This window comes from Nelusetta ayraudi, unplaced genomic scaffold (assembly GCF_046127955.1).
Source record: "Nelusetta ayraudi isolate G7.1 ecotype Tasmania unplaced genomic scaffold, CSIRO-AGI_Nayr_v1 ptg000178l, whole genome shotgun sequence".
Lineage (NCBI taxonomy): Eukaryota > Metazoa > Chordata > Actinopteri > Tetraodontiformes > Monacanthidae > Nelusetta > Nelusetta ayraudi.
This window is the reverse complement of record NW_027466227.1, coordinates 134,770-162,500: the sequence shown is the minus strand read 5'-3', so window position 1 is coordinate 162,500 and position 27,731 is coordinate 134,770. Positions and strand designations below refer to the sequence as shown.

General features: G+C 40.8%; 2 protein-coding genes across 2 annotated transcripts in view; both read left to right on the top strand.

Moving 5' to 3' along the window:
* LOC142881042 (ribonuclease inhibitor-like) overlaps positions 1 to 27,731 on the top strand; it is a gene marked incomplete at its 3' end in the record, with an annotated part of 107,598 nt that overhangs the window by 10,795 nt on the left and 69,072 nt on the right. The gene's annotated exons all lie outside the window — the stretch shown is intronic.
* LOC142881039 (uncharacterized) lies at positions 21,050 to 25,338 on the top strand. The gene is made up of 5 exons (XM_076015074.1): positions 21,050 to 22,299; positions 23,473 to 23,733; positions 23,791 to 23,851; positions 23,903 to 24,867; positions 25,138 to 25,338. Exons 2-5 carry the CDS (start codon positions 23,475 to 23,477, stop codon positions 25,308 to 25,310), a joined length of 1,458 nt encoding a protein of 485 aa, XP_075871189.1. The 5' UTR covers positions 21,050 to 22,299; positions 23,473 to 23,474; the 3' UTR covers positions 25,311 to 25,338.

Below are 27,731 nucleotides of genomic sequence, written 5' to 3'. Positions count from 1 at the left end.
TCCCAAGTTGTGTGGTGTGGAGGATCAGGGCCAAAGTTCCAGATGCTCACAGATGTGACTGTGGATTCAGGAGGAGTGTTTGAAGGCTGGACTCCCAACAGTGATTGGCTGCTGAGGACCTCTCAATCACAATCAGGTTTTTTAGTGGCTGTGAGATTGAAAGTGAGATTGCATTGTCCAGGTAGGAGGACAGCAGTCAGCCATGTTTCACCTCCAGTCAACATGCAGTGGTTCACATTAAGGTCCAAGAGGCCTACAGACCTACACTGAGTCTGGAAGTGGCAGTACAGTTGGATCATTGTCTTTGTTGTGTTGTTTGGTCATTGTGATCTAATGTAATGTGAGAGAAGGACGAGTGCAGTTATATTGGAGTGAGTTATTTAGAGTGTAATAGAAGTTATAATGCAGAGTCTGTTTTTATGAAATGTTCTATCACCTGGCAACCATCCATCCATCCATCCATCCATCCATCCATCCATCCATCCATCCATCCACCTTCTACTGCCGTATCTGGAGTCAGGTCTCGGGGGCAGCAGCCTCAGCAGAGACCCCCAGACTTCCCTGGACCCAGTCACCTCCTCCAGCTCCTCCAGTGGGACCCCAAGGCTTCCCAGTCCAGCCCAGAGACCTGGTCCCTCCAGCAGGGTCTCCTCCTGGTGGGACATGCCTGGAACACCTCCCCAGGGAGGCGTCCCAAACAAGACCCCGAGATGCTGGAACTCCTCCCCCTGAGGCAGGGCCTCCCCACCGACCCAGAGAGGGCAAACCACCTCATATCCAGCATTGATTTATCTGTTGGTGATTAATTATAATGTATCATTTATTTTATTTAAATTATATTTGAACTGAATTGGATTTGTTTGTAAAAGTGAGATTTATTTTCATTGATTCATGTGTTTTATGTTGAGACTGAGTGGAGAAGTGGGTATGGCCTACAGAAGGTTTGAGTACACAAGTTATTCAGATACGGAGAATCCCCATGGCAGGACTTCAGGAGATATATAATCAAAGTGTTAAAGCAGCAGAAATTAAACGTCAGTTGAGGTTCAAGGTCACACAGGTTGTGATGGCTTTTATTGTCAGAATATTGAATCATTGAAATATAATGTTTGAGCTAGTAACAAAGTTTGGATGATATAACATAATCACATAAAATAAATGATCTGGTTTCCTTCTGATTCATTGACGTCCTTCTGAAATCTCCACACAAACATCTGGCAAGCATCAAAACCATGAATTATTTTGAGGGAAACTTCTTTTGTCTTACTTATGATTCAATTATGATTTGAGTTCCCATCACAGGTGTTGTGAATCACTTTATCGTTTCCACATGATTTCCTTATTTAAGATCATGAAGCAGAAATAAAGTCTCTTGAAAAGTATTTTTCACCTCCAAAATGAAGATGTTATAGAACTCTGAAGTGAGAGCAGAGCAGTGTGTTGTTGATGTGTGGAACCTTCATGCTGAGATGTTCCAGCCGTGGATGATGAGAGCAGAAGCAGTGGTTGTGTTGCTGCTGCCTTCACTGAGCAGCTGCTCCAAGTCCTGCTTCTTCCACTGAGGATTCAGCTCCACCAGTGGCTTCTGGGACGTCTCTCCCAGTAACCACAGCAGCTTGTAGGGAGAAGCAGTCCGCCAGCCACCAGGCTGCACTGGGGTCAAAGGTCGTGACACACCCACACAGTGTTGGTGCGTGCAGCTTGCTGTTTGGCTCCACTGGTTGTAGTTCTGTCAGCCACCAGTAGATGGAGCTCTCCTCTTCACTCTCCTCCTCCTCACCACCACCTGCAAAGATAAGAAGAGACAGCAGGAGTCAGGACTCACGGTCCTTGAACGCATCATCACAGAGTTGATGGAGATGGTGGAGTGACTGGTGAGAAGAAGCAGACTCTCAGTCACATGTCAAGTGTGGAACATCAGAAGGTCATGTGACCATGGAGTGTTGGACTGATACTGAGGCCTGATGAAGATGAACTGATCAATAATTGGGTGGTGAACTGAGAGAAGAAGCAGTTTGGCAGCAGATGTTGGATGAATGAGGAGCAGCTGGACGTCACCATCCTCCTCTCACACTGTGACTGGGAACACTGGACCTCTGCTGTGGGATCAACTGGCTTTGGTGCTGGAACCATCATCCACTGGTTCCAAACCAGTACTAACCTCACACTCTCCAGTTGATGGTCACTGCTGTAGACAAGATCCATCAGTGGCTTCACTGATGACTCCTTCAGGGGGTTCATATTCAGGTCCAGGTGTCTGAGGTGGGAGGGGTTGGACTTCAGAGCTGAGAGCAGCCAATCACAGCTGAGCTCTGACAAACTGCAGTCAATCAACCTGAATAGAGAATAAATGATGGAGAGTTTATAATGATGGAGCGTTTTTCCTGGGTGTCATCACTCTGAAAATCAAAGTGAAACGTCGACTTCAGAATCTGACACGACAGAAAATGTCACCTTGAAATTAAATCCTCTGTCCAAAACGAATGTGTGTTGAAATGATGTTTGGTCACATGACAACTGATGACCTGTTTTTCCTTTTCCTTTTTTTTTTTTTTTTTTTACTTCAAACATGAACAGAATGAAGTTTTCATATTCTAGATGTCATTTTGAGATGAATCAACCTTCAGTTCAATGTTTATTCAACATGTGTGATGAACTGTGTTTGGTGCTGAAACCATCATCCACTGGTTCCAAACCAGTACTGACCTCAGAGTTTACAGTTTACAGTCTGGACTCTGCAGAAAACCACTCAGTTCCTTCACTGATGAATCCTGCAGCTGTTCCAACTCAGGTGCAGCTCTCTGAGGTGGGAGGGGTTGGACTTCAGAGCTGAGAGCAGCCAATCACAGCTGAGCTTTGACAACCTGCAATACTCCAACCTGAATACAAAATAAATGATGGATGAGTTTTTCCAGGGTGTCATCACTCTGAAAATCAAAGTGAAATCGACTTCAGAATCTGGCACTACAGAATAAAATGGGAGAGGGAGGGCGAGCGAACGAGTGCTGCACTGTGGAGTCCATTACTGGCTCTTGATGATGTTGCTGTCTGGGCCCCCTTGCACCAAAGTAGGATTGCGTCATCCAAGATGAGTCACTAAGCCTTCAGCGTTCAACCAATCCACAACACGTGTGTCCAGGCTTCATGGGTCGCACTAAAAGCCATCCAGGATGAGAAGACACGGATCCATCAAGCCAGGTGAAAGCTATCCTGGATCAGTGCGCAATGCTCGCGGCTTCCTTCCATAGACCCCCGTTATGGGGCTGGGATTGACGGATTGGCCATCTTTGACCTCCTCAGAAGCCTCCATGAGGATTTGCGCCTGGGACGGGGATTCAGACTCTCTACCGTCCAGTGTCACAACAACAACCTCATGTTACTCTTTGATGTGTCTTCATGTTTCTATAATAATAATAATAACAATAAACTTTATTTATATAGCACTGCTCATACACATGTGCAACCCACAGTGCTTAACAAAATAAAACAAAACAAAACAAAGAAAGGTAATAATAATAATAAGAAGAAGAACAACAATCATAATAATAACAATGAGAAAAAATAAAAAGCTCCACTGCCCCTCCCCCCACCCCATACGGACCCACCCCTCCCCACCAACGCACACAGACAAACGCCCACCCCCATATTCACACAGACATTAGATAACACGGCTTGGCACTGAAGAATCTGATGAGGAAAGGCCACTATGGGGAGCCGTCCAAACAAGGGGGCACCCTGGCCTGCAGCGCCCCTATGGGCAGACCAGGCGTAGCTCCCACCGTGAAGGGCCCCCCATGAGGAAACACTGGCACTAAAAGTATAAAAGGGAGAATAATCATAATGAGAAATAAACCAAATACATAAAAATAAAGTGTGAAACAGTGGCATAAAATGGGTAACCATTATAAAAGTATAAAAATCAATTGAAGGTAATAAAAGGCATAAAAATAGTAAAACGGCATAAAATTAGTGGAGTAAGAGAGAGAAGAGTAAAAGAAGTCAGTTAAACGGCAGGTTAAAAAGGTACGTCTTGAGCCTCCCCTTAAAAATATCAACAGTCTCTGCGGCCCTGAGGCTCTCTGGCAGGCTGTTCCACCGAGTAGGGCCGTAATGGCTGAAAGCAGCCTCACCATGGTTTTTTTTTTTTGACTCGGGGAACAGTTAACAGGCCAGTGCCAGAAGACCTAGGATATGATGAAAGCAGGTCAGTTAGATAAGATGGGCCAAGACCGTTGAGACATTTAAAAACTAATAAGAGAACCTTAAAATCAATCCTGAAGCGGACGGGGAGCCAAAGCAGCGACTTTAAAAGCGGTGTAATGTGTTCCCTTCCTCTGGTCCTAGTCAGCACACGTGCGACTGAGTTTTGTAGTATTTGTAGACTGTAAACACTCTTTTTGGGAAGACCAGAGAGCAGGGCATTGCAATAATCTAGTCTACAAGAAATAAAAGCATGCATTAGCACCTCCGTGTTGGCCTGAGAGAGGAACGGGCGGATTCTGGCTATTTTCTTTAGATGATAAAAAACTATCTTTGTAATATTTTTTATATGTGGAACAAAGGTGAGCTCAGAATCAAAAACAACGCCCAGATTCTTTACAAATTGCGAGGGTTTAAAATCCCAACGTTTTGGTAAAAGTTCCTCTCTCCGGCCTTCAGGACCAATAACTAAAACCTCAGTTTTGTCCTGGTTAAGCTGTAGGAAATTCTCTGCCATCCATGATTTGATATCTAAAATACAGTTTAAAAGGGCATCAACTGGCGCTGTGTCATCAGGAGACACGGCAATGTACATTTGTGTATCATCAGCATAGCTGTGGAAGCTGATGCCGTGTTTCCTTACGACGTCCCCCAAGGGAAGCATGTACAGATTAAAAAGAACTGGACCTAAAATTGACCCTTGGGGCACCCCACATCTAATTTCATGCATTCTGGAGGAGCACGTATCCATACTTACAAAGAAACATTGATCTGTGAGATAAGAACGAAACCAGTTAAAAACAGTACCTGACAGGTCCACCAGGTTTCTGAGTCTATTTAATAAAATATGGTGATCTACTGTATCAAAAGCAGCGCTTTGATCCAGTAGCACCAAGACTGTCAGCTTCTGAGAGTCTGCGTTCCACCTGAAATCATTGACGAGGGCTGTCTCAGGACTGTGGTTCTTTCTAAAACCAGATTGATAATTCTCTAAAATATTGTTTGTATTTAAAAAGTAATTTACTTGGTTAAAAAACAGTTTTTCTAAAATCTTACTTAAAAATGGTAAGTTGGATACAGGTCGGTAGTTATTAAAAATGTTTGAATCCAAGTTGCTCCTCTTCAAAAGGGGCCTCACCACCGCCGTTCTAGAGGCAGCAGGGAAAACACCCGTCTGAAGAGAGCAATTGACAATATATAAAATCTGCTCCTCAAAGAACCCATAAAGTGACTTTAAGAGTGACGTGGGAATTGGGTCTAAAAGGCAGGCTGTGGGCTTTACTTGGGAGAAAACTCGACCAAGTGTCCTTGCATCAACTAGAGCAAAACTCTCCAGTGTTTCCTCAGATAAAAGTGGTTGTCCAGATGTGTAGAAAAATTGATTTTGATTAATTAAAATACTGGACCTAATGACATCAATTTTACTTACAAAGTGGTCTGCAAAATCCTCACAGAGGGCATCTGTTGGTGTCTGTACGTCCTGATTAAAATTTGTATTGGTTAAAAGATTGAAGGTAGAGAAAAGAAATCAAGGGTTTTTGCTATTGTTTGTGATGAGGTTGGAGAAATGGGTTATTCTTGCCTGTTTGACAGTTTTATTGTAAGATTTGAGTAGATGACGAAATGTTTCATAATGGACAGTGTTACGAGAGTTAACCACTAGATGGCAGCCAAGTTCCATGCAATATGCAGAGACATCTAGTGCGAGTTGATGACGTTGGCTTCCGGGTGTTTTACCTGATGAGCACTGTTCTAACCATAGATATATACAGAAGGCGAGATGTCTTATCCGCGCTGCTGGCCAATGGAATGGAACGTCCGCACTGGCGGCCATCTTGCCACAGTCACCTCGCTCCGCCCCTCTCACTCATAACTATGTATTCTTATTGTGCATGTTCTTTTAAATAGCCCTAAATTGCTCTATTTTCAACCGAATTTCGAGCGGTTTGGTTTGTTACAAAGGTTATAAGCATAGTTATGATACTGCATACTTATTAATGATTTATAACCATAGGCTTTCATGTGAAAATAGCAAAAACACGCACACACCCGTATTTAATAAAAACATATATGCTAAACGCTAAACTAAACAAACCAGAACTAAATCGTAACATTAATCAAACAGCTCCAACAATAGCTTACAGATGAAATGTGATCCTACAAGCTTTTGTTTGTGGACAGCGACGATTGCTGCAACCATAAGCGGCACAGAAGTTCGGCATTTTTTCAGTCACCGATCTTTGTTGTTTAAACTTTCTGAAGAAGGAATGTCATCTCTTGTTTATTTCTGTGCCACTTTGTTCATGTGGACTTCATTTTTTTCCTAATGTTTAGGAGAGTGAACTAGTCATTTCTGTTTAACCTGTAGCCAGCTATTGTTGCTGGCCACGTAACTCTCATCCGGTCACTATTGTCCATTTTCAACTGCTTTCTTTCCATATGTTAAAGGAGATGTTACGAAAGTTAACCACTAGATGGCAGCCAAGTTCCATGCAATATGCAGAGACATCTGGTGCGAGTTGATGACGTTGGCTTCCGGGTGTTTTACCTGATGAGCACTGTTATAACTTGCGGCCATACAATAAAAGTAGCGTATCTACAAAGATTGCCTGACTGTATAAAAGAAAGAACGAAACAAGGACAGGAGTTGGGGAAAGAACACCTCACCCCATCAACAACCACAGAATCAACGAGGCAAACGTCCCTGTCACTGTCCCGCCACAAGGGGCGAAACGTCAATGAATGGTAGTTCGTGGTTGATGACCCTGCAGCTGACCCGTGGGCACCGAAAGAAGTGCGACAGGCAGCAATGCCAAGCAGGAAATGTCTCCTACCTGTACATTTACAGTAAGTCATAAAATAGCTATATTGCATTTATTTTTCAGTGTTTTAAGAGTCCTTTCATTAAAAAGCTAAATACCATGAAGACACATATTTTGTGGAAACACACCCACTCCCACATTCAGGTGGAGGTCCTCCACCCCCGCGAGATGTCCCGGTGTTGAAACTGTAGGAGGCGGCAACTCTCACTGGAAGTGTCGGGACTGTTCTTCGCTGTAGGGGAGCGCTCCTCGTGGAGCAACTCCACTTCCGGAGTAGGGAATGCATTATGCAGCGTTTTCTTGCTTTGCATCGCTCCTCTGATGAAGTGAATGTTTTTATGTCCTGCAGCGTGTTGTTTTTTTGTTTTGTTTTTTTGCGTTTGCACCACAATCCTTTTTTTGTACCGTTTTAAACTTGTATTTGTGTTTGTGACTTTGCATCGTTTCCGTGCTCAAATACGCGATTGTCCCGTATTTGGCAACTAAAAAAGCTGTCCCGTAATGAACTGAGACGTGACGCACTTGACTTTGTCTCCACTCCGCCGCTCCGGCAACCCCAGTGTCCACGCTGAGAACTCTGTCCTCCGCAGTTCTTGGCATTTCGGCTCGCATTCCCAGAGGTGGGCAATGTGCATTCATTGGATCAGGACTACGTTGACAAGATGGCCGCCGTGAGGGCGGGGGACGCGACCCAGTCCGTTACCTGCTCCGCCTTGTGAGCTTCAGATGGACAACAAATATGACATCTTGAGTGTTGAGGACTTCCCTCCCCTCCAAAATGACCATCTCGCCTCCTCTCTGACTGGTCCACTGCCAGCGGCCCGGGCTGTTGGGTCGTCTGCGCTGGAACCTCCAGTCAGGTCCGCAACCTCCACCTCTCGGCGCAGGTTGGTGAAGGAGGCTGCTCTCAGGGCGCGACGACGTTCTGGTGGCGCTCTGGGTCTTGTAGAGTCGTGCGGGACCCCAGCCTCCGCCGATGATGTGACACTGTGGCACCAGCGACATTGCGTGGTACTCATCATTTGAGTACCACGCTTTTGTTTTTAGCAGTCCACCAATTATTTGCATTAATGTATACAGACCCCCGCATTACTCAACTGCTTTTATCAGTGAGCTCTCCGACCTTTTATCGATCACACTGACAACTTATGATAGAATTTTAATAACTGGCAATTTTAACTTGCACATCGACAACAACTCTGACCCACTGTCAAGAGAGTTTTTACACCTTTTAAACTGCATGAATTTTAACTAGCACGTCACACGGCCTACTCACAACAGGGGACACACCCTGGACCTAGTCATAACCTATGGCTTGTCCACTGGTGTGTCCTCTGTTGTTGATCTGGCCGTGTCCGACCATTATTGTGTGTATTTTAACATTGCCAGTTTTAACCAACAGGAAGCCCCGGTGAAAACAGTGAGGAAACGCTGCCTTACCTCTGAGGTGGATGCAAATTTTATTGAGGTTTTAAAATGCACTCCTGCTGAAATTTTACCTGCACCCTGTGATTTTATTGTTGAAAATTTTAATAGCAAACTTAAATCCACATTAGACTCTGTGGCTCCACTTTTAACAAAAACTGTTAAACCAAAGCAGCTTTTATCCCCGTGGAGACATAAACCAGAGATTTTAAAATCAAAAAGACAATTCAGGAGTGCAGAGAGAAGGTGGAGAAAAAGCAAACTCACCGTACATTATGAAGTTCTTCGTGAACAACTAAAATGTCACAATAATACAATCAAACAGGCAAGAATCTCCCATTTTTCAAAACTTATCATAGAAAACAAAAATAATTCAAAGTATCTTTTCTCCACCTTCAACCTTTTAACTAATAATAATCTTAAAAAATCCCCAGAGATGCCGTCTGACGCTCTCTGCGAGAACTTTGCAGGCCACTTCAGAGGTAAAATCGATGGCATCAGGTCCAGTCTTTTAGCGCATCAGAATGTATCTTTTAATACATCTGGACTGTCATTTTTATCCAAGGAAACACTGGAGAGTTTTGCCCTGGTTGATGCAAGGACACTTGGTCGAGTTTTCTCCCAGGTAAACCCAACAACCTGCCTTTTAGATCCAATTCCCACATCACTTTTAAAGACATTTTATGGATTCTTTGAGGAACAGATTTTATACATCGTAAATTGCTCTCTTCAGACGGGTGTCTTCCCTGCTGCCTTTAAAACGGCAGTGGTGAGGCCCCTTCTGAAGAAGAGCAATTTAGACCAAACTATTCTTGACAATTACAGACCTGTATCCAACTTGCCATTTTTAAGTAAGATTTTAGAAAAAATTGCTTTTAACCAATTAAATTACAAACAACATCTTAGAGAAATATCAGTCTGGATTTAGGATGAACCACAGCACCGAGACAGCCCTCGTAAAGATTTTAAATGATATCAGGTGTAATGCGGACTCAAATAAACTCACAGTCCTGGTGCTACTGGATCTAAGCGCTGCCTTCGATACAGTAGATCACCACATTTTATTAAACAGACTCAGAAACCTGGTGGGCCTCTCTGGTGCTGTTCTTAACTGGTTTTGTTCTTACCTCACAGATCGCTATTTCTTCGTAAGTTTGGATGCGTGTTCCTCCGGAAAACATAAAATTAAGTGTGGGGTTCCCCAAGGGTCAATTTTAGGTCCAGTACTTTTTAATCTTTACATGCTTCCCCTTGGGGATGTCATCAGGAGACACAGCGTCACCTTCCACTCTTATGCTGATGATACACAGCTTTACATTGCTGTGTCTCCTGATGACACAGGGCCTATTGATACCCTTTTAAAATGTATTTTAGATATTAAGTCATGGATGGCAGCGAACTTCCTACAGCTCAACCAGGACAAAACAGAGGTTTTAGTTATTGGTCCTGAAGGCAAGAGAGAGAAACTTTTACCAAAACTTCATCATTTTAAACCAACACAATCTGTAAAGAACCTGGGCGTCATTTTTGACTCTGAGCTTAGTTTTATTGCGCATATTAAAAACGTCACAAGGACGGGTTTTTATCATCTTAAGAACATAGCTAGAGTCCGCCCGTTTCTCTCCCAGGCAGACACAGAGGTGCTGATGCATGCTTTTATTTCTTGTCGGATAGACTACTGCAATGCCCTGCTCTCTGGTCTACCGAAAAAAAACTATCTGTAACTTACAGGTACTTCAGAACTCAGCCGCTCGTGTGCTTACTAGGACGGGGGGCGGGATCACATTACTCCAGTTTTAAAATCACTGCATTGGCTCCCTGTGCGATTCAGGATCGACTTTAAAGTGCTTTTATTAGTTTTCAAGTGTCTTAACGGTCTTGGACCATCTTATTTATCAGATATGCTTTTATCTTATCAGCCCTCGCGGATCTTGAGGTCCTCTGGAACCGGCCTATTAATTGTTCCAAGTGTTCGGACCAGAACCCATGGAGAGGCTGCGTTCAGCCACTACGGTCCGAAACTTTGGAACAGCCTGCCAGAGGGAATCAGGAGTGCAGAGACTGTTGATGTTTTTAAGGGGAGGCTTAAGACTCACCTTTTTAGTTTGGCTTTTAAGTGATTTATTTAATTTGTATTTTACTTGTCTTGCTTTTTAGCTTTAAAGCTTTTAGGATTATTGAATATTTTATCTTATTTTTATCTTTACTATCTTATTTCCTGTATATCCTTTTACTTTTTACAATCTTATAGTTTTTTAATTTAGTTTAGTTTATATAATTTATTTTATTTTTTATTTATTTTCATGATTGTTACTATTATTATTCTTTTAACTTCCTTTTCCTGCATTGTTTTTAGCTCCAGTGTTTCCTTGTAGGGGGCCTGCTCACTGGGAGGGGTCTCATCGTTCTAGGGACCCTCTCGGTATGGATGATCCCCGTGGGTGGCTGTTTCCTACTACAGGTCTCAGTGCCTTGCCATTTCAATTTTTATTGTGCTGATTGACTGACATTTTTTATGTATTTACTTACTTATTTTTAAACTGTTCTCTGGGATGTTTTGTGTGTGTTTGTATGTGCGCGTGTGTGCGTGTGTGGGGGGGGTGGTAACCTGTATGTGATTTGGGAGGACATGGGTGGATGGTATTTGCTCTATTTTTCTTTTATCTTCACTAATATTTGATTTTAATTTCTGTTAAGCACCTTGAGTTACAAGCCTTTGTATGAAAGGTGCTATATAAATAAAATTTGATTGATTGATTGATTGCTGAATGTTTTAAAAAGCTTCTGGCGCGTGGTGGTGGGGTTTAAAGCGGGTGCACTGGGCTTGGACATTAGCGCAGCCGGAGGAAGAACCCTGGTTGCGGGTGCCCGTTCATCGGCAGGTGGTGCTGTGTGTGCGTGATGGTTGTGCGTTCACCGCTTGGCTGTTAAAGCCTGGAAACTTTCTCTGCCTTTTGGACTCATACGGTGCAGCTGGAAGAAAAAAAAAAATCATCATTCTGAAGGCGTAGCGGTGCGCCGCCTAATAAAAGCTCTAAAATTATTAATTAATACGTTTCTGTTGAATTTTATTTTATGTGCTACATAGATTTCCTTGTGTGCTGAGAATGTGCAAGTAGTGCACGATTGCGCAAGCAAGCAGCTTAGAGGGAACATTGGTTATGATGCAATAAAGTAAATAGACTATGAGTCAGTAAAGTACCCGTTCTCTACTTGTTCTGTAAAATAGTGGTGTGTGTGTGTGTGTGTGTGTGTGTGTGTGTGTGTGTGTGTGTGTGCCAGATAAATATCAGCTGTTTCCCACATTGACTGATGTGCTTTTGAAACTTTGATCTTGTCTTCATGGTGTTGACTTTCTAAATGTCTGTGGTGAATACATGGAGATCTTGACAGAAGAGAAATCTACTAACAAGCAGAGACTTTATCTGGATTGTCTTGTTGCTTTATTGCTTCAATTCAACAGTTGATCATTGACTTGACATTGTTATGCAGTATAGACTGATGGTATATTTCATGACTTATTGATTGACTGTTGTCACATTGAGCCAACAAGCAGAATCAAAAGACAAAATTCTCTCACAATATTTACATGCATTCATCTGATTGTTGACAAACGGATCAACAGTCAGAAGGTTGATCAGATGGATGAGTTGTTGAAAGGTCAAAGGTCAGGGCGGAAAGGTCCAGAGTGGAAACAGACCTCAGCTGTGTTTCCACAGTAATAAAGTTGTCATGTGGACTAATGACACATTATTAATCTGCGGGATGAATGGGCTGCAGAGGAAGAGAAAGAATGTGGCACAAACATCCAGCAGGTGGACAACAGTCACCAGGAGCACCAACAGGAAGTGGCGTCCAGGCCCCGCCCACCCTGTGATTGACAGCCGGAGACACTGGGTAACAAACGTGAAGACAGAAGAAGAATCAAAGGTGAGAATTCAGCTCAGAGTCTCTCTGACGACTTCAGTCACACTTTCATCAACTCAGCTGAAGAACCTGAAGGAACATAAAGTCCAACATGTAGCGGCTGAGTGAAGGAGGTCTGGACTCTGTGGAGGAGCTCCATGGTTCCAGAGACGCTGTAGAAGGACAGAAGACCTGCTCTGTGGTCCAGGTACACTCCCACTCTGGAGGACCGAGGACCTGAGACACGAGTACTCATGTTGTTGTGACGAAACCAATATTCACCTGGGTAACAATATAAACTCCAGGATTTGTCATTTGCTGTGTCTCAATTCAGGTTCTGCACCCTTGAGGCCGAGTGTCCTCCGTCTGAAGGAAGCGTTCTTAGAGTTCCCAGCCTAGAAGGACGGACCAAACCCCGCCTCCCCGGTAACCACTCGGGACGGTCTAGCCTTCGGCGTATTTCCTCGTTTCGTCACCGCCGTTCCCTCCGGCTGGCCAACCCCGGAAGTGACGTTTCTATAGTATCACGCTAACCATTGGTTTGCCATCTAACAATGCCGTTGAATGTTCAAATAAATAAAATCCTACGTTAAAAACTGGATACTTTATGTGAAACGTCAATATTTAGATTTATATGTCGTGTCTTAACCAGTACATGCCGCTAATTTCAGCTGACTTCCCAGGATCCCACGATGCTTTGCAGCAGCACGCAAAGCATCATGGGATACCCAAGTACGCAAAGGATAGGATACACCGCTACTATCCAGCTTACACTGAATGATAAAATCATTTCTTATTTTTTTTCTTTATAAATCTCTTAAATAGAACATTTGACAGAGCGCTGCCTTTGAAGACACCAACGAAACAGAGAACTGGCCACCGTAAGAAAGTAGTAGATTTTCAGTTGACCTGTTGATTTGACTTCTCTGATTAAAATTAAAACAAAGTCTGATATTTGGCAGCTTGCTTAATTCTTATACATAGGTATAAAATACATTTTTTATAATAACATTCACGAGTTTTCGTTGTAAAAGTCATCATTTTCATATACACAAGTTGGACATCTAAAAGTATCGGTATCTGTATTGGTATCGGGATACTAGCCTTGGTATCACCTGGTATCGTATCGAAAGGAAAAATAGTGGTATCGCACATCCCTACTTCCACACACACACACACACACACACACACACACTATACTGTAAATGGCTCCAGTTTCCTTTACAAAAGTGCTACAGACGTCATTCAAACATCCATGTGTTTGTCTCATCAAGACCTATATTTTACATTTGACAGCCACTTAAAAAAAAATGCAGTTCAAAAATATGCATCATTTGCATCCACAGGCATATGATGATTAGAACTCTTCTCCCTCTTTGTCAACATACAAATGCCTGCAGTTTCCTTTAGAAAAGTGCTACAGACGTCATTCAAATACCTACGTGTTTGTCTCATCAAGGCCAATATTTTACATTTGACAGCATCCTCAAAAAAAAAAATGGAGGTGAGAAATCTGCATCATTTGCATAGACTTCTTTCAGCAGATGTCGCCGGGCGTCGGCAGAGGACGGGGGTCAATTGCGGGCGTCGACAGGGGTCAGGCGTCATCGGGGGTCATCGGGCATCGCGTCGGCCACGGCGGCTCAGTCCCGCAAACGCAGCTTGCAGCTTTAATTTATTGTTTTGATTTAATTTAATTTATTAGTGTTAATGGCTGCTGAAAAAAGGGGATGAATAGTTCAAATTCGAGTTGAAAGTAAAACATACAAATGTTGGAAGTACGAGTAATCATTACTATGTACAGTTATGCCCATCTGTTATCTTTGTTGGGCTTGAGTTTATGATTATTTTTTTTACCCTGTGCATCTTTTGTTTTGTTAGTAGTACTTGTCATTGCTCCAACACGAATAAACATGTTGCGTCCCACTAGATGGAGCATTTGCCTTATTTACAAGCACCACGGTCATCGGAGCTGATCGCTGCCACTCTCAGCAGCGTGCATCTACTAAGGTCTACTAAGATTCCACAATCTATTACACCTCGTGAGCAAAACAGGCTACAGGTAAAATTAAACATCTTCAGTTGAGCAACTCAGGCAATTTAAAGTGATTTAAAAACAAACAAACACTATAATACTAGGAAAAGAATACTCTCTATGTCAATAAATACAACAGATTGAGTATTCATAAAAAAAAAATGCTTACTTTAAATAAGAAAATCCAACAAACCAACAAGTGCAACACTAAAACGCAAACCAACAATCAAAATAATGCTTAATTGCCTTAGTTTCGTCCCACACTTATCAGCTTAGCTACTAAGAATAACACACATTATTCACCTGGACAGAAGGAGGTTCTGAGGAACGTGTTGGTCCTGGAGCTTCCTGGTCAGGATGTTCGGGAGATCCCTCTGACTCAATGTCTGCAGCGCCAACATATTTTAGAATTGCTCCTGCAGAGACAAAGCTCACTAGATCATCAAGCAAAACAGAGCAGAAGCACATTTTCCTATTTTATTATTACAGTGATGTTGCAGTAATATAGGAAAATTAAAAATGTATTTGTTTTTAAATTAAACATTATGGTTGCAGTGTCCCTTTAAAGCTTTTACCCAATTACAAAACTGTCACTTTTAAGAGTTTTTGGCATTACTTTACACACTGTACTAGTTAAAGTAATAAAACTAAGATAAATGACCCACTGCCACAACAGTCTAAAATAGTCAACACCATGCCAAATAAAGTATTTCCATAAAATATTTCTTTGAATTATAAAACAGTAGCACATTTCTAATGAAGGGCCTACAAAATACAAACTAAGCTTAGTAAATTCATCCTAAGTTAAGGCTAAAATAACATTAAGAGTCAAATATGTGAGAGACAACTTCCACTGAACAATAACAGGGGACTGACTACAACAACAACTACAACATGCCCTCCCTCCCTCCCTCCCTGTTAGAATGTGAATGAACGGGTGTGGAGTCAATCAGTCATTCCCATGGCAGGATAGGCCAACATGGCAGGATATGGTCAACTTTCATAAAACAAACAAAAACGCTGATTCATGACGAACAAATATTAGCCAGCCAGCTAACATTTATCCGACGCTAGCTAGCTGGCTAGCAGGACAAATAAACAAACTTGGGGGGGGGACAACAGCGTTTCACCTCCACCTCTCCAGCCCACATCACAAACAAATAACTTACCTTTCCCCTTTGCAAGTTTTTCTTGATCAGTTTTCTTTTCCTTCCGTTTTTCCACACCGCTGGGATAACTCCTTTTTGATGCCATTATGGTGTCTGTTTGTTTTTAATCCTCTCGCTAACAGGAACGAATGGTAGCTATCAATCATTCACATCATACCTGTCGGCGTCGCCGGCCCGCTACGTCACAGCCTGCGTGACAGTGCGGCAAGCCCCCAGAGTCCAAGATGGCGTCCCATTCCTTTCAATGAAGTTGCTCACCCAGCGCATGGCTCCCAAAAACCTTTTGACTTCCGCATTGATGGGATAATAGAGCATGCGCAGTTGTGTCAGTGTGGAGATTGTCACTGACAGACGTGCGCGCTCACGAACAGTACAAAATTCAACATGGAAATGAATGTATTTTTTACGGAACAACTGACGATTGTTGTTTCAAAATTGTATCAATAATAATGATTATTATTATTATTATTATTATTATTATAATTATAATTATAATTATAATTATTATTATTATTATTATTATTATTATATTAATAGAATAGTATTATTATAATAATATACTATTATTTGTGTATTAAACAAGTGAGCAATGTGCCACTGAATAATAAATGATAATTCTTTGAAGCAACTCTCTATGGACCATAACAGCACTGCCACACATATTTTTTTAATTAATAACCTCTTTGGAAAGCAGACAAAGTAATAAAATGATTGGTCTATTTATTTCATCAGAACTAAAAAAATAAAAAATAAAAACTCAACGATCTTGAAAGTTCCTCCCTTTCTCTTGCACCTGTCGATGTGTGTAGCTAACACAAATTTGCAAATATTTTGTCGTCCTCATGGAATTAAACAGTATACCATGTTAATTTATCAGCGAGTGCTCTCTCTTTTCATGTAATTCATCACGCTTAACATGTAATGCTGAATCATGAAAGCTATGGAGCAAAAAATAATAATTACATAAACCACGAGTGAAATAAAATGTGTCATTCATTCAATAAAGATTTCATTCATTCATTCATTCATCTTCTATACCCGCTTATTCCTATTCAGGGTCACGGGGGTCTGCTGGAGCCTATCCCAGCTGTCTTAGGGCGAAGGCAGGGTGACACCCTGGACAAGTCGCCAGTTCATCGCAGGGCCACATAGAGACAAACAACCATTCACACTCACATGCACACCTACGGACAATTTAGAACGTTCAATTGACCTCACATGCATGTTTTTGGAGTGTGGGAGGAAGCCGGAGAACCCGGAGAGAACCCACGCAGACACAGGGAGAACATGCAAACTCCACACAGAAAGGTCCCAGGTCCGGGCCCCGGAATCGAACCCACGACCTTCTTGCTGTGAGGCGGCAGCGCTTTTATTTCATTTAACAAAGCATATCATTATTTCATCATGCATTTAATTGTTTTGTGGTCCTGTGTTTTAGTGCTTCATAATTGTATTCTGTTGTCAAATTTGCCCATCAAAGTCAGATTAGTAATCCTGTACATCAGTTTAAGGAAAACCAATTCTAGGTAATGGATTGCAGATCTGGTAGTGACCTGTTACAATGCAAAGAAATGTATACATAATAAGTACGTCTGTGTGCCCGATATTTTAGCTAACACTAAACTTTCTGCACAACTGTCTGCATTGTGTTTAAGTTTAAATTAGTTAAATATGTTTGCATACCCAATTTTAAGTAAAATTACACAAAAAAAAATATTGTACATTTATTTTTGGAATGTTTTGCTTTTTACAGCTTTCCTTTTGGGGACAGAAAAAGGTTGCACAAATGGGTGGAAAATGTGAGAAGAAAAAACTGGACACCCAATGACAACTCCAGGCTGTGTGCTCTTCACTTTGAGGAGAAATCTTTCATTTTGCGTGGTGAGAGAAAGTGCCTAACTTCAACAGCTGTCCCAACCATTTTTAGTTTCTTCAAATCAGGTAAGAGCATGTCTACCAAACAAAAGGTAAGTGAGTCACACACACACCCACACACACACACACGTGATTTTGATCAAATCTTTGACCACACATATTCTAAAAAATGTAAAGAGGTGTCAGAGATCTTGGAAGAAGACAGTTTTCTCGTGATTCAGGAACCATGTGACAGCCATACAGTGTCTGATGTAGATGTAGAGGTCACAAATGATGTACAGATCACCAATGATGAAGAGGTCACAAATGATGAAGAGGTCAGAGCAACAATGAAGGGATTTTACATTGACTGTTCAGTTAACATTGTTCAATGTTAAAATATTCACATGAAAAAAACTTGAAAATCATTACGGCAGACGTAAAAAAAAAATTGTAAGAAAGTGTTGAAAGTTATCTTGAAATCATTTATGAGGATACTCATTATAATATTGATGAAGTGTTATTTCATGTTTTTTTGGCTGTTTCAAGGGTTTATTTAGTTTGTTGTGACACAATCTAAGGTTCAATTTGTAAAGAAATAAAAGTTCTTGTGAAAAAAGATAGTGGTCAAAGTGATATTAGTGTTATTTGTGTTTGTGTTTTTTGTAGTCGTGTCTGGATTTGTCCTGTTCGTTTCTGGTCTGTGTTTGTGTTCCCACTCTTGGCCTGCACCTTGTCGTGGTGAGTGGCCTTTTAACTAAGACAGGCCAATTATATATATTGTGTGAAGCCAGCAAAACAGTCATTATTATGAGAATTATAACTGAAGCACACTAAATAATACACCATCAGTCACATTTTGCTTTTCTGTTATTAATCTAATGTGTGTTATGTCAAGCCTCCACAGTGGCGTGCTGCAGTCAGGATGAGACGACCAAGGTGAATGGATGGACGGATTGATGAGCCCAGCGAGCCTCCACCATCCACAGACAAGCCAGTCCCATTTTCCACCCAGAAGGATGTCTCTTCCATCTATCTTTGCCTGCCAGGGAAATGCAACCAAACATAGTAATTACAGATGGTGTTGTCTCTGTTAAAGTGACACATGAAAAAAAAATTAAAATAAATAACTATATATATATATATATATATATATATATATATATATATATATATATATATATATATATATATATATATATATATATGTATATATATATATATATATATATATATATATATATATGTTTTGTGATTCATGTTCATGACAATAACAATCGAACAGATTTTCTTCATTCTTCCAATGAGTTTCGCAAACAAACATGGAATTTTCCCTGGATCATACACTGTAAAAAATGTCAGTGAAATTAACATTAATCCTGTAAAATCTTGACATAAAAAAACTGTAGCAAGAAAAACATTGAAACTTTGTATATTTTAAAACAATGTATTGTAAACAACAGACCAATACATAATTGTCAATTTTACAGTCAGCATATGTTAAAAAGAGGGTATTTCTTTGTAGAATTAATATGTTGCTGTATTATAATCATAGAAAAATTGTTATTCTTGGACCAACATAATACAGTTAAAATTTCAATATGGCTTGGTTTATAGAACTTTAAAAAAATGTAAAATTCTTAACAATTAAAAATGTTAAAATTATAGAAAATATGTTGTAATTTCTAGATAAATACTGGAACTTAGATTAAATGGATTACCAAATCCAGACGAATGCAAACAGATTTAGCAATGTCTAGTCTCACATAAACAATTAATGGTAGAGTTAGTTTGTATAGATCTATTTGATTCTACTTAAACACTCATTTGTTCAAATGTATGCTTTAAAATTAATTCTAATCTGCATAATTTCATCAGTTTGAAATGAGTTGATACTAGTTTGGTTTTAAAAGTTGCAAAACAGTTGTTATTATTGCCGCCTCACAGTACGAAAGTTGTGAGTTCGATTCCAGGTCTGGGATCATTCTATGCGGAGTTTGCCTGGTCTGCGTGGCTTCTTTCGGGGTTCTCCAGCTTCCTCCCAAAGTCCAAAAACATGCATGCGAGGTCAATTGAAACTCTAAATTGTCCGTAGGTTTGAAGGTGAGTGCAAATGATTGTGTCTCTACATAACAGCAAGAATTAGTCCTAGCATACCCCCATGACCCTGAGTTTGGGAAAAAAAAACTGGTATGGAAAATTAATGGAAAGATGGTTTTCATAGAAGTTATGAGAGGTAGGGTGTACCAAGGCGATGGTACAGACTAATGTTCAAAAACCTCTATGGCACACAACTTCACAAAGATGGTGACATTGCCCGGTATGGTGTAGCTGGGGCCCCACCCTGGAGACAGGCCTGGGGTTGGGGCTCATATCCGAAGACCTGATGGCTGGGTCTAAGCCCACTGGGCCCAGCCCGATGGAGCGACATGGGTCCAGCCTCCTGTGGGCTCGCCAACCTCAGAGGAAGCTGCAGGGGTCAGATTGTTCGGTGGACCATTGAGGTCCAGGGCCTGGACGACCTCGTAACTGCTTGAAAGCAGACTCTCCATTTCTCTCGTGTTGCCTGCGGTGAGCGATGGCAGGCTTATTTCCAGAAAGACTCGGCAGGCCCAAGCGCATCATGAGGGTCTGTTGGGAACATCTGGTTGAGCTATAATTGGACTTATATGCTAGAATAATATCATGCAATTCAAACAAATTTATTTAATTTAAATAGATATACTCATTGTTATTAATTTAAAGTAATAATTGTATTATATTATAATGTTTAGATATTATATAATTATTCTTTATATAACTATTATTTATAGTAAATACATAAATCTAATAATTCTCAAGTGGTTTGTGTTTCTGTGGTTAAATACGCAGGGCACACTGGAGAAAAAATGTCAGAAAGCATAAACGTTGCGTGAGATTTTAAAAATGCAAGGACCAATCAATAAAGGAGTACCTTTTGTGGACTCTTCTATGATTGGATGCCACGTTTTGGCGGAGTACTTGGCGCGGAGCAGACAGACTTGGAATTGTGGGAGCAGACGAAATACATTGCAAGGAGTACGAACGGGGAGAGCGAGAAAGACGAAATTGGAGCAGTGACGAGTGACGGAGCAGGAGACACGGAGGTTCAGGAGTTGGAGACAAAGAAGTGTCATAAAGGAGGCAGGGAGACAAGTCGGAGCAGGGACGACGGACGAGGAGACAAGCGAGAACAGGTACGTCGAGGAGGCATTACCATGCTATAAGCGGTAAGCTAGCAGACTTCATTTTTACGCTAACAGACGAAGTCTTAACTTGCGCGGCATCGCCATTAGTTACTTCAAACGTGCTTTCAATATTTCACAACATGTTTGCATGACGTTTTTGTAGCAAAACTCTTCTAACTTTGAGAGACTATGTTCTGCATTGCCGCGTTCATAGAAATGAACCACGCTGCGTTTTCCAGTGTGTTGGCGTCGACTGCAAGAAGACATTTTCCACGTACGCCGCTTTCAAAGCTCATTTCTACCGCGTACACAATGTGCCCGAACCTCCGCACAGTAGAGCCGTTGTTTCAGATTTGAAATGCGCCATTTCGCTGTGTGTCCGCCAGTTTCATACAGCAAAAGAACTCATCCATCATTTGAAAGAGCATTTAGTTGAGGGAAGAGTTGTATCATGTCCCGTAATTGATTGCAAAAACGTGTTCACAAATAAATCAACTTTCACTGCTCACATGTCACGCAAACATAAAGGATGTTCTGTGGAAAACATAAGTGATGTTTACAGGGAAACGGTGTGTCAGTCTCCTAGCACTGTATGTGAGGATGCTTCACAGATCTTCAACACAGTAGGTCCTTCAACCAGTGGAAGCTGTGAACTCCCACACGATTTCAATGAGACCTTTCTCAGGAATATTTGTTTATTTTATCTAAAATTGCAAGGGCAGCTCCTTCTCCCTGCTTCAACAATCCAGATTGTTGTGGAGGAGATACAAAATGTGCATGAGTTAGGACAGGATTTCACTAGAAGTAAACTTCATTCACTTTTAAAAGATGACATGGGTCTAACAGATGATGCAGTCGCTAAAATCTGTGATTGCGTTAAAGATTCAGATCTATTCTCTGCCTGCCATCGGGGGCCACTAAGAACAACTTATTCACGAACCCAGACCTTCAAAAAAATGTTCAAGTACATTGAGCCTAAAAAACTATCATTAGGGATTGATGAAAACAACACACAGAGGTATGCTTACTACATTCCACTGAAGCAAACATTACACACCCTTTTAGAATCTGAGTTGTGGAAGAATACAGTGACCCAGCAATATACCACAGACTCACAGGAGTTTAGTGACATACATGATGGACAAATCTTTAAGTCAAACAAATTCTTTATTGAAAATCCAGGTTGCCTGAAGCTAATTTTGTACCAGGATGCTTTTGAAATAGCCAATCCTCTTGGTTCGGCTAAGAAAAAACATAAAGTCCTAGCTGTCTATCTTTCTGTGGCAAATTTGCCTGCTTATGCGCGATCAAATACTGATCACATGTCCCTTGTTTTGTTGTGTGGAGAGAAGGACTTAAAACAGTTTGGGTATGCTAAACTTTTCTCAGAGATGTTGGAGGATTTAAAAGATTTGGAAGAGAATGGAATATGTTTGGACTTTAAAACTGTGAAAGCAGCACTGTATTGCATCGCAGGTGATAATCTTGGATCACACAGCATTGGGGGGTTTACCGAAAACTTTAGTCGTTCAAACTATTTTTGTCGATACTGTGAAGTCACACGAAGTGACTTTCAAAATAATGATCCCAATGTCTGTGGTCCACAGCGTACGCCTGAAGCTTACGACTCAGCTGTAAATGATCTCACATCTGAAGACGGGAAGGTTGACAAAGGCATAAAGGTAAATTCTGTATTCAATGCTTTAAAATCTTTTCATGTTTGCCAGCCTGGTCTCCCACCGTGCTTAGGTCATGACATATTTGAGGGCATTTTATCCTATGATGTATCACTGTACTTGAAATATTTCATCAAGAAAAAGAAGTGGTTTACTTATACACTTCTGAATCGGCGAATCACCCAGTTCAACTACAAAGGTTCTGATGCACTCACAAAACCATGCACTGTCAATGATGGGTCTAAGCTTTCTGGCCAAGCCATACAGAATTGGAATTTTTTGAGGTTGCTGCCTGTTTTAATTGGTGACAAAGTGCAAAGTCCTGAAGATGAGGTGTGGCAGTTAACTCTACAGCTTAAAGATATAGTTGATCTGATTTGTGCACAAAGAATTTCTATGTCACAAGTAGCATATCTTGAAATTGTAATCCAAGAATATCTGGAATCAAGGAAGTGTTTGTTCCCAGAGTGTACATTAAAACCAAAGCATCATTATTTGCGACACTATCCAGCACTTCTTTTAAAGTTTGGCCCCCTAATACGACTGTGGACAATGCGATTCGAAAGCAAGCACAGCTACTTTAAGAGATGTGCCAGGCATCTGAAAAACTTCAAAAATGTATGCCTTACTTTGTCTGAGAGACACCAGATGTTTCAGGCATATGTTTTAGTTGGACCAGGAAACTGTCAACCTCTGCATGTCAAAGACAGCTGTACATTTCACGTTGATCTTTACAGCGAGAAAATTAAAGAAGCCGTGAGCGAGTTTGACTTCTCAGAAAACAACACTTGTGTTTCCACAGACATACAGTACAAAGGAACAATATATAAGAAGGGCAATTTTCTTGTGTCCAAAAATGATGATACTATGGAGTTTGGAGAGCTTCTCATTATTTTAATCAAAAATGATACAGAGGTGTATTTTGTCATGGCTGAACACAACGCTGACTATCATTCTGAGTACCATCTCTACTCTGTGAAAAAAGATTGTGCAATGTTGCTTTGTCTTAAAATCAGTGACTTGGTAGATTTTTATCCTTTAACATCCTACGTTGTTAGTGGACACCAAGTCGTTCCACTGAAGCACAGCATCTTCTCCAAATAAACTTGATCTTGAGCACTGGTGGGAAAAAAAGGCAAAAACATTTCATAATGCATGTGATTTTTCTCATTGTACCAGCAATGACCGACTGGGAGATAACATTTTTGCGCCGTGCCATCAATGAGGTCTTACCTGACCTAGCTGAGGCGTCAAAAGACATTTTGGAGGAGACCTTGCAGTCCCTTGGTATCGAGACAAGTGATGATTTTCAGTTCCTTGAGGAAAGTGACTTGTTGACGGCTTTGAGACCCATTCAAGCCAGAAAAGTCATTGCTGCTTGGAAGTTGAAAGTTAAGTATTCAGCATTGGCTGCAGTTAGTGCTAATAGAAAAACAAAACCATTCTCATAATGTTTGTCTTCTCTATCTCACTCTGTGTCTCTTTCCTTTTCTGCAGGCCAAACTGATGACAGTATCAGCACATCTTGTCTCTCACCAGCACCTCCACCATCCTTGGAGTCTGCCTCACCCACAAGTTTGTCTTCATCATCTTCCAGCAGCTGCCAAAGCCCTGGTGTTGACTGGGTGGATACATACCAAGTTCCATGGGACAAATTCCCAGAAGAACTAATTCAAGCTCTAGAGAGGGGAAAACGGCCAAGCCCTCGTCTAAGAAGGGAGATGGTTCGCATCATTGTTTCTGATATGATGCGAAGAAATTCTTCAGTGAGTAAGAGAAACTCAACTGATATTGCCAAAAAGATGGTGGCAAAGTATCCAAAATCTTTGCAAGATATTATAGACGGAGATGTCATAGGCCCAGGTTACCACTCTCTTGTGAAACAACTGCAAAATAGAATAGAGAACGTGAAGAGACCGACAACACCAAAAATAAGAAAAAGAAAGACTTGCACAGAGGATTGTGACACAGATGAGGTCCCTCCACAACAAAGAGCAGCAACCCAGGACACGTATGGATGCATCAAGTGGAATGTAAAATTCTTGCCACTTGGAGAGACCCTGGAGAGCCAGCAAGATAAGCAAGAAAAACTGCGGTGGATGTCTCAGCAAACTAATGCTAATCAGGAGGAGGCCAAACAATTAATGAAGCTAACCTTCTACACACAGCGCAAACAAGTTAACGAGGGGAAAAATATAAAAGACCTGCTGCAGGAATGGCCCTATTGGTTCAGTGAACTTGGCATGGATGTGCACTTCAAAGAACTTACAGGAATAGCACTTAAAGAAACGTTCTTAAAAAATGTGGACCTGAAGGGGAAGCGGCTTCTAAACTTCATGAGTACAGTTTTTATGAGCAAAAACAAAAAGTTCTTGCTGGCTGCAACCAAGGTGAAAATGTTGAGAGGTGCTGAGCTGAGTGGCTGCTCTGAAGATGTGAAAGAAATGGTCCTGCTGCTGATGGCCTATTTCGATGAAAGAGAAGAAATTATGTTGTCTAATGTGGAGGACACCTGTCTGGCAAGGGAAGTCCAGACAGACAAGCTCCCCTTAACTCCTACTATCATTGTCTGTGGTAAGTTAACTTTTGATCAGTGTGTTTCTTTTTATGTCTAGATGATTTCTACTTGATTTTGTTGTTGTGAACAGTATAAATTGTGAGAATGTGTGTTGAATGTGAGGGTCTGTTTTGAAAGGGCGAGTGTGTTTGAGAGAAAAAATATACTTGTTTGTCTATGTGTGTCTGTAAGTCTGTCTGTGCCCGAAAATGTTTCAGGAGCACAATCATTTGTTTCACCTAATGTTTTGTGTGATTTCTTTCTCATTTTTTTCCTTTATTTTTTAGGGCAGTCCTGCTTTACTGCCACACGATTCATGCTCTGTATTGACAGAACGATTGTTCAGGAGAACATCCCCTCCTTTATGTCATCATTGGTTATGATGTTCGGAAGCTACTACAACTTCAACATCCATTATCCAGCCAGGCTGGCATCTACCCTGGAGTTCCTGCAGAGGTAATATTTTCTCTGAGAAAAAAAAGAAAAGAAAAGAAAAAAAGTTGTTTAATGTACAGTAGTTTCTATTGTCGTTCTGGAAGTTACTTTATCATTAATCCATGTCTCTGTTTTCTGCTGTTTTCCACGATGCTTTTTTTTCCATAAATCCTGAGAAGGGCACGAAAGTAGAAAAGACCGGCACCTCCCGTCTACACGTGAACCCCAGAGTCCTCACATTGATCCAAGATCTTTCAGATCATGAGTGGCGGGACATCTGAATATGTTCTCAAGTAAGTCTTAGTAGTAGTTAAACGTGTGGTCCCTAAGTCAGTCATACAGACATACAACCACATTAAAAATGTACATAAATATAAATGAACCAGAAATCTGTAAGCTGAAGCTTTAGCAAAGTTGAGGTTAGCGTTGATGCCCCAGTCGCTAATAATTTTTTTCTTTTTGTTGTTTAATTTTTAAGCTTTAACAGTGATTGAAATTTGTTTGAAGTTGTGTTAAATGTTGTGTTTGTGAGCTTATGGGTATCTGTGTCTGTGTTTTTGAACCTGTGTGTGTATCTGAGAGTCAGTGTATGTTTGTGTAGGACTGAGTCTTAGTGCATTCATGGCATCGTTGTGCTTTTCTTCTCTTTTCAAATATGCTTTTCTTCCATCAATACAGAGAGCACAGAAGTGGAGTAGAACAGCAGATCCTCTTTACAGTGGAACCCCAGAGTCCACACCTTGATGCAGTTAAGGTTTCTAACTATTGCTTAGTTCTGTAAGCTTTCATTGTATATGTTATAGATGGAAATCTGATTTAGACCTGTTAGTATTTTGAAAATCTTGTTGCACTTTGTTTTTTATGTTTATAGAATTATTTGAAATTATTATTATTTTCTCAAGAGGAAAAGGAAGAGAAATGCTTTGTTCCTTAGTTTAAAATTAAGGCAAGGAAATTGTCAAAGTGAAAATGTTTTGCTCTTTGAAGTAATAAAATCTTGAAATTATGAGTTGGTATTGCAGTTTTTTTTTTGGTCTAATTACTTGAGGGTATAGTTCTTTTCACATTTCTTGTGAAAAAAATAAAGAAAGTGCAGTTGTCACAATAAAATGTAGAAATGGTCAAAAACATTTCTTTAGGTGGCTTAAATTTTTAAGTAGCAGTAAACATTACAAGTAAAAACCTTTGTTTGAGGTCCTTCAGAGTTCGTGTTTGGGTCCAAATTCAGTTATGGATGTAGATGTTTATTTTGCAACAAAACATTGCTTTTAATAATACAAAATATATTACATGCAACACAACCTTTTATGAAAATAAGCAAGAAAAATTGGTGAAATTACAATCTTATTATGAGGCTTTTACAGTTTAACAATGCCTTGCATCTGAAGTTTTGTTGTGCATTTGAATGGGATTGTATGTGAAATAACCAATAAGCACATGTAAATTTTACAGAAGAAGATGGCTTTAATAACAGCATGGTCATTCCAATTTGGCTGAAAAGGGATGTTCAATTTACAAAATCAGGATGTATTTTAAAAATATTATTTTGTAATTGGCAACAGTTTTAAATTGATAAATTTACAGTTTGTTTTGTAACGTGGTTTACACTCTGCTGTATTTTTTACAATATTATTCTGGCAACCACAGCTGCCAGAATTATTCTGTAAAAACAACAAGTTTTTTTTTTACAGTGTACTAATACGTTTGTAGATTATATAAAGAAAATTATAAAACACATTTTTTGCGGTTTTATATTAAAGCAGATAGTCAAACGTAAATGTAGCGTGGTAATGTTGCGAAGACACATTTATTTTTGTTTTTCTTTGTTTCTTTAGAAGCTTTTATTTTGGTTTTCTGTGGAAGCACAACAGACAACACACATATTAACGTCCGCTACTACGGTTCGCTCCATATAGGTCTCACAAGCCACTTGAGAGACTAACACAGGGTTGTACGGTGGTAGCGTTGGATGAGGGCAGGCGGGAGGAGGGAAGACAGGCATGTCCAGGAGAGGGCCCCTCGGGCCTGTAAGAGAAGGATACAGACGATTTGGTGCATTTGAATGCTCGTGTGTGAGTGGCTCCTTTTCTCCCTCCTCTGGGGAGTGTGTGTGAGTGTGTGCACCCTCTGCCGTTATCTCTGTCACCCCTGTGCTCCTGCGCCCAGCGCTGTTCACACGTTTCTTTACTTGTTTCCTGTCCCTGACCTCTGCTTCAGGTTTCCAGAATGAAAAACACCTTTCATGATCTTTGATGATTTGAATCTCCCACCTGTTTGGGTTTTTCTTTTTTGTAACCTTTCCCTCGGCTATATTCAGTTTATCCCGGAGGTTTCTCAATTCCTCCATACTCAGTGATCCTCCCTCTGGGAAACCATACTTTTCAACCCAAACATCCGACATATCAAGACAATCTGGACTGTATTTTTTCCGCATGTCGTCCACAAT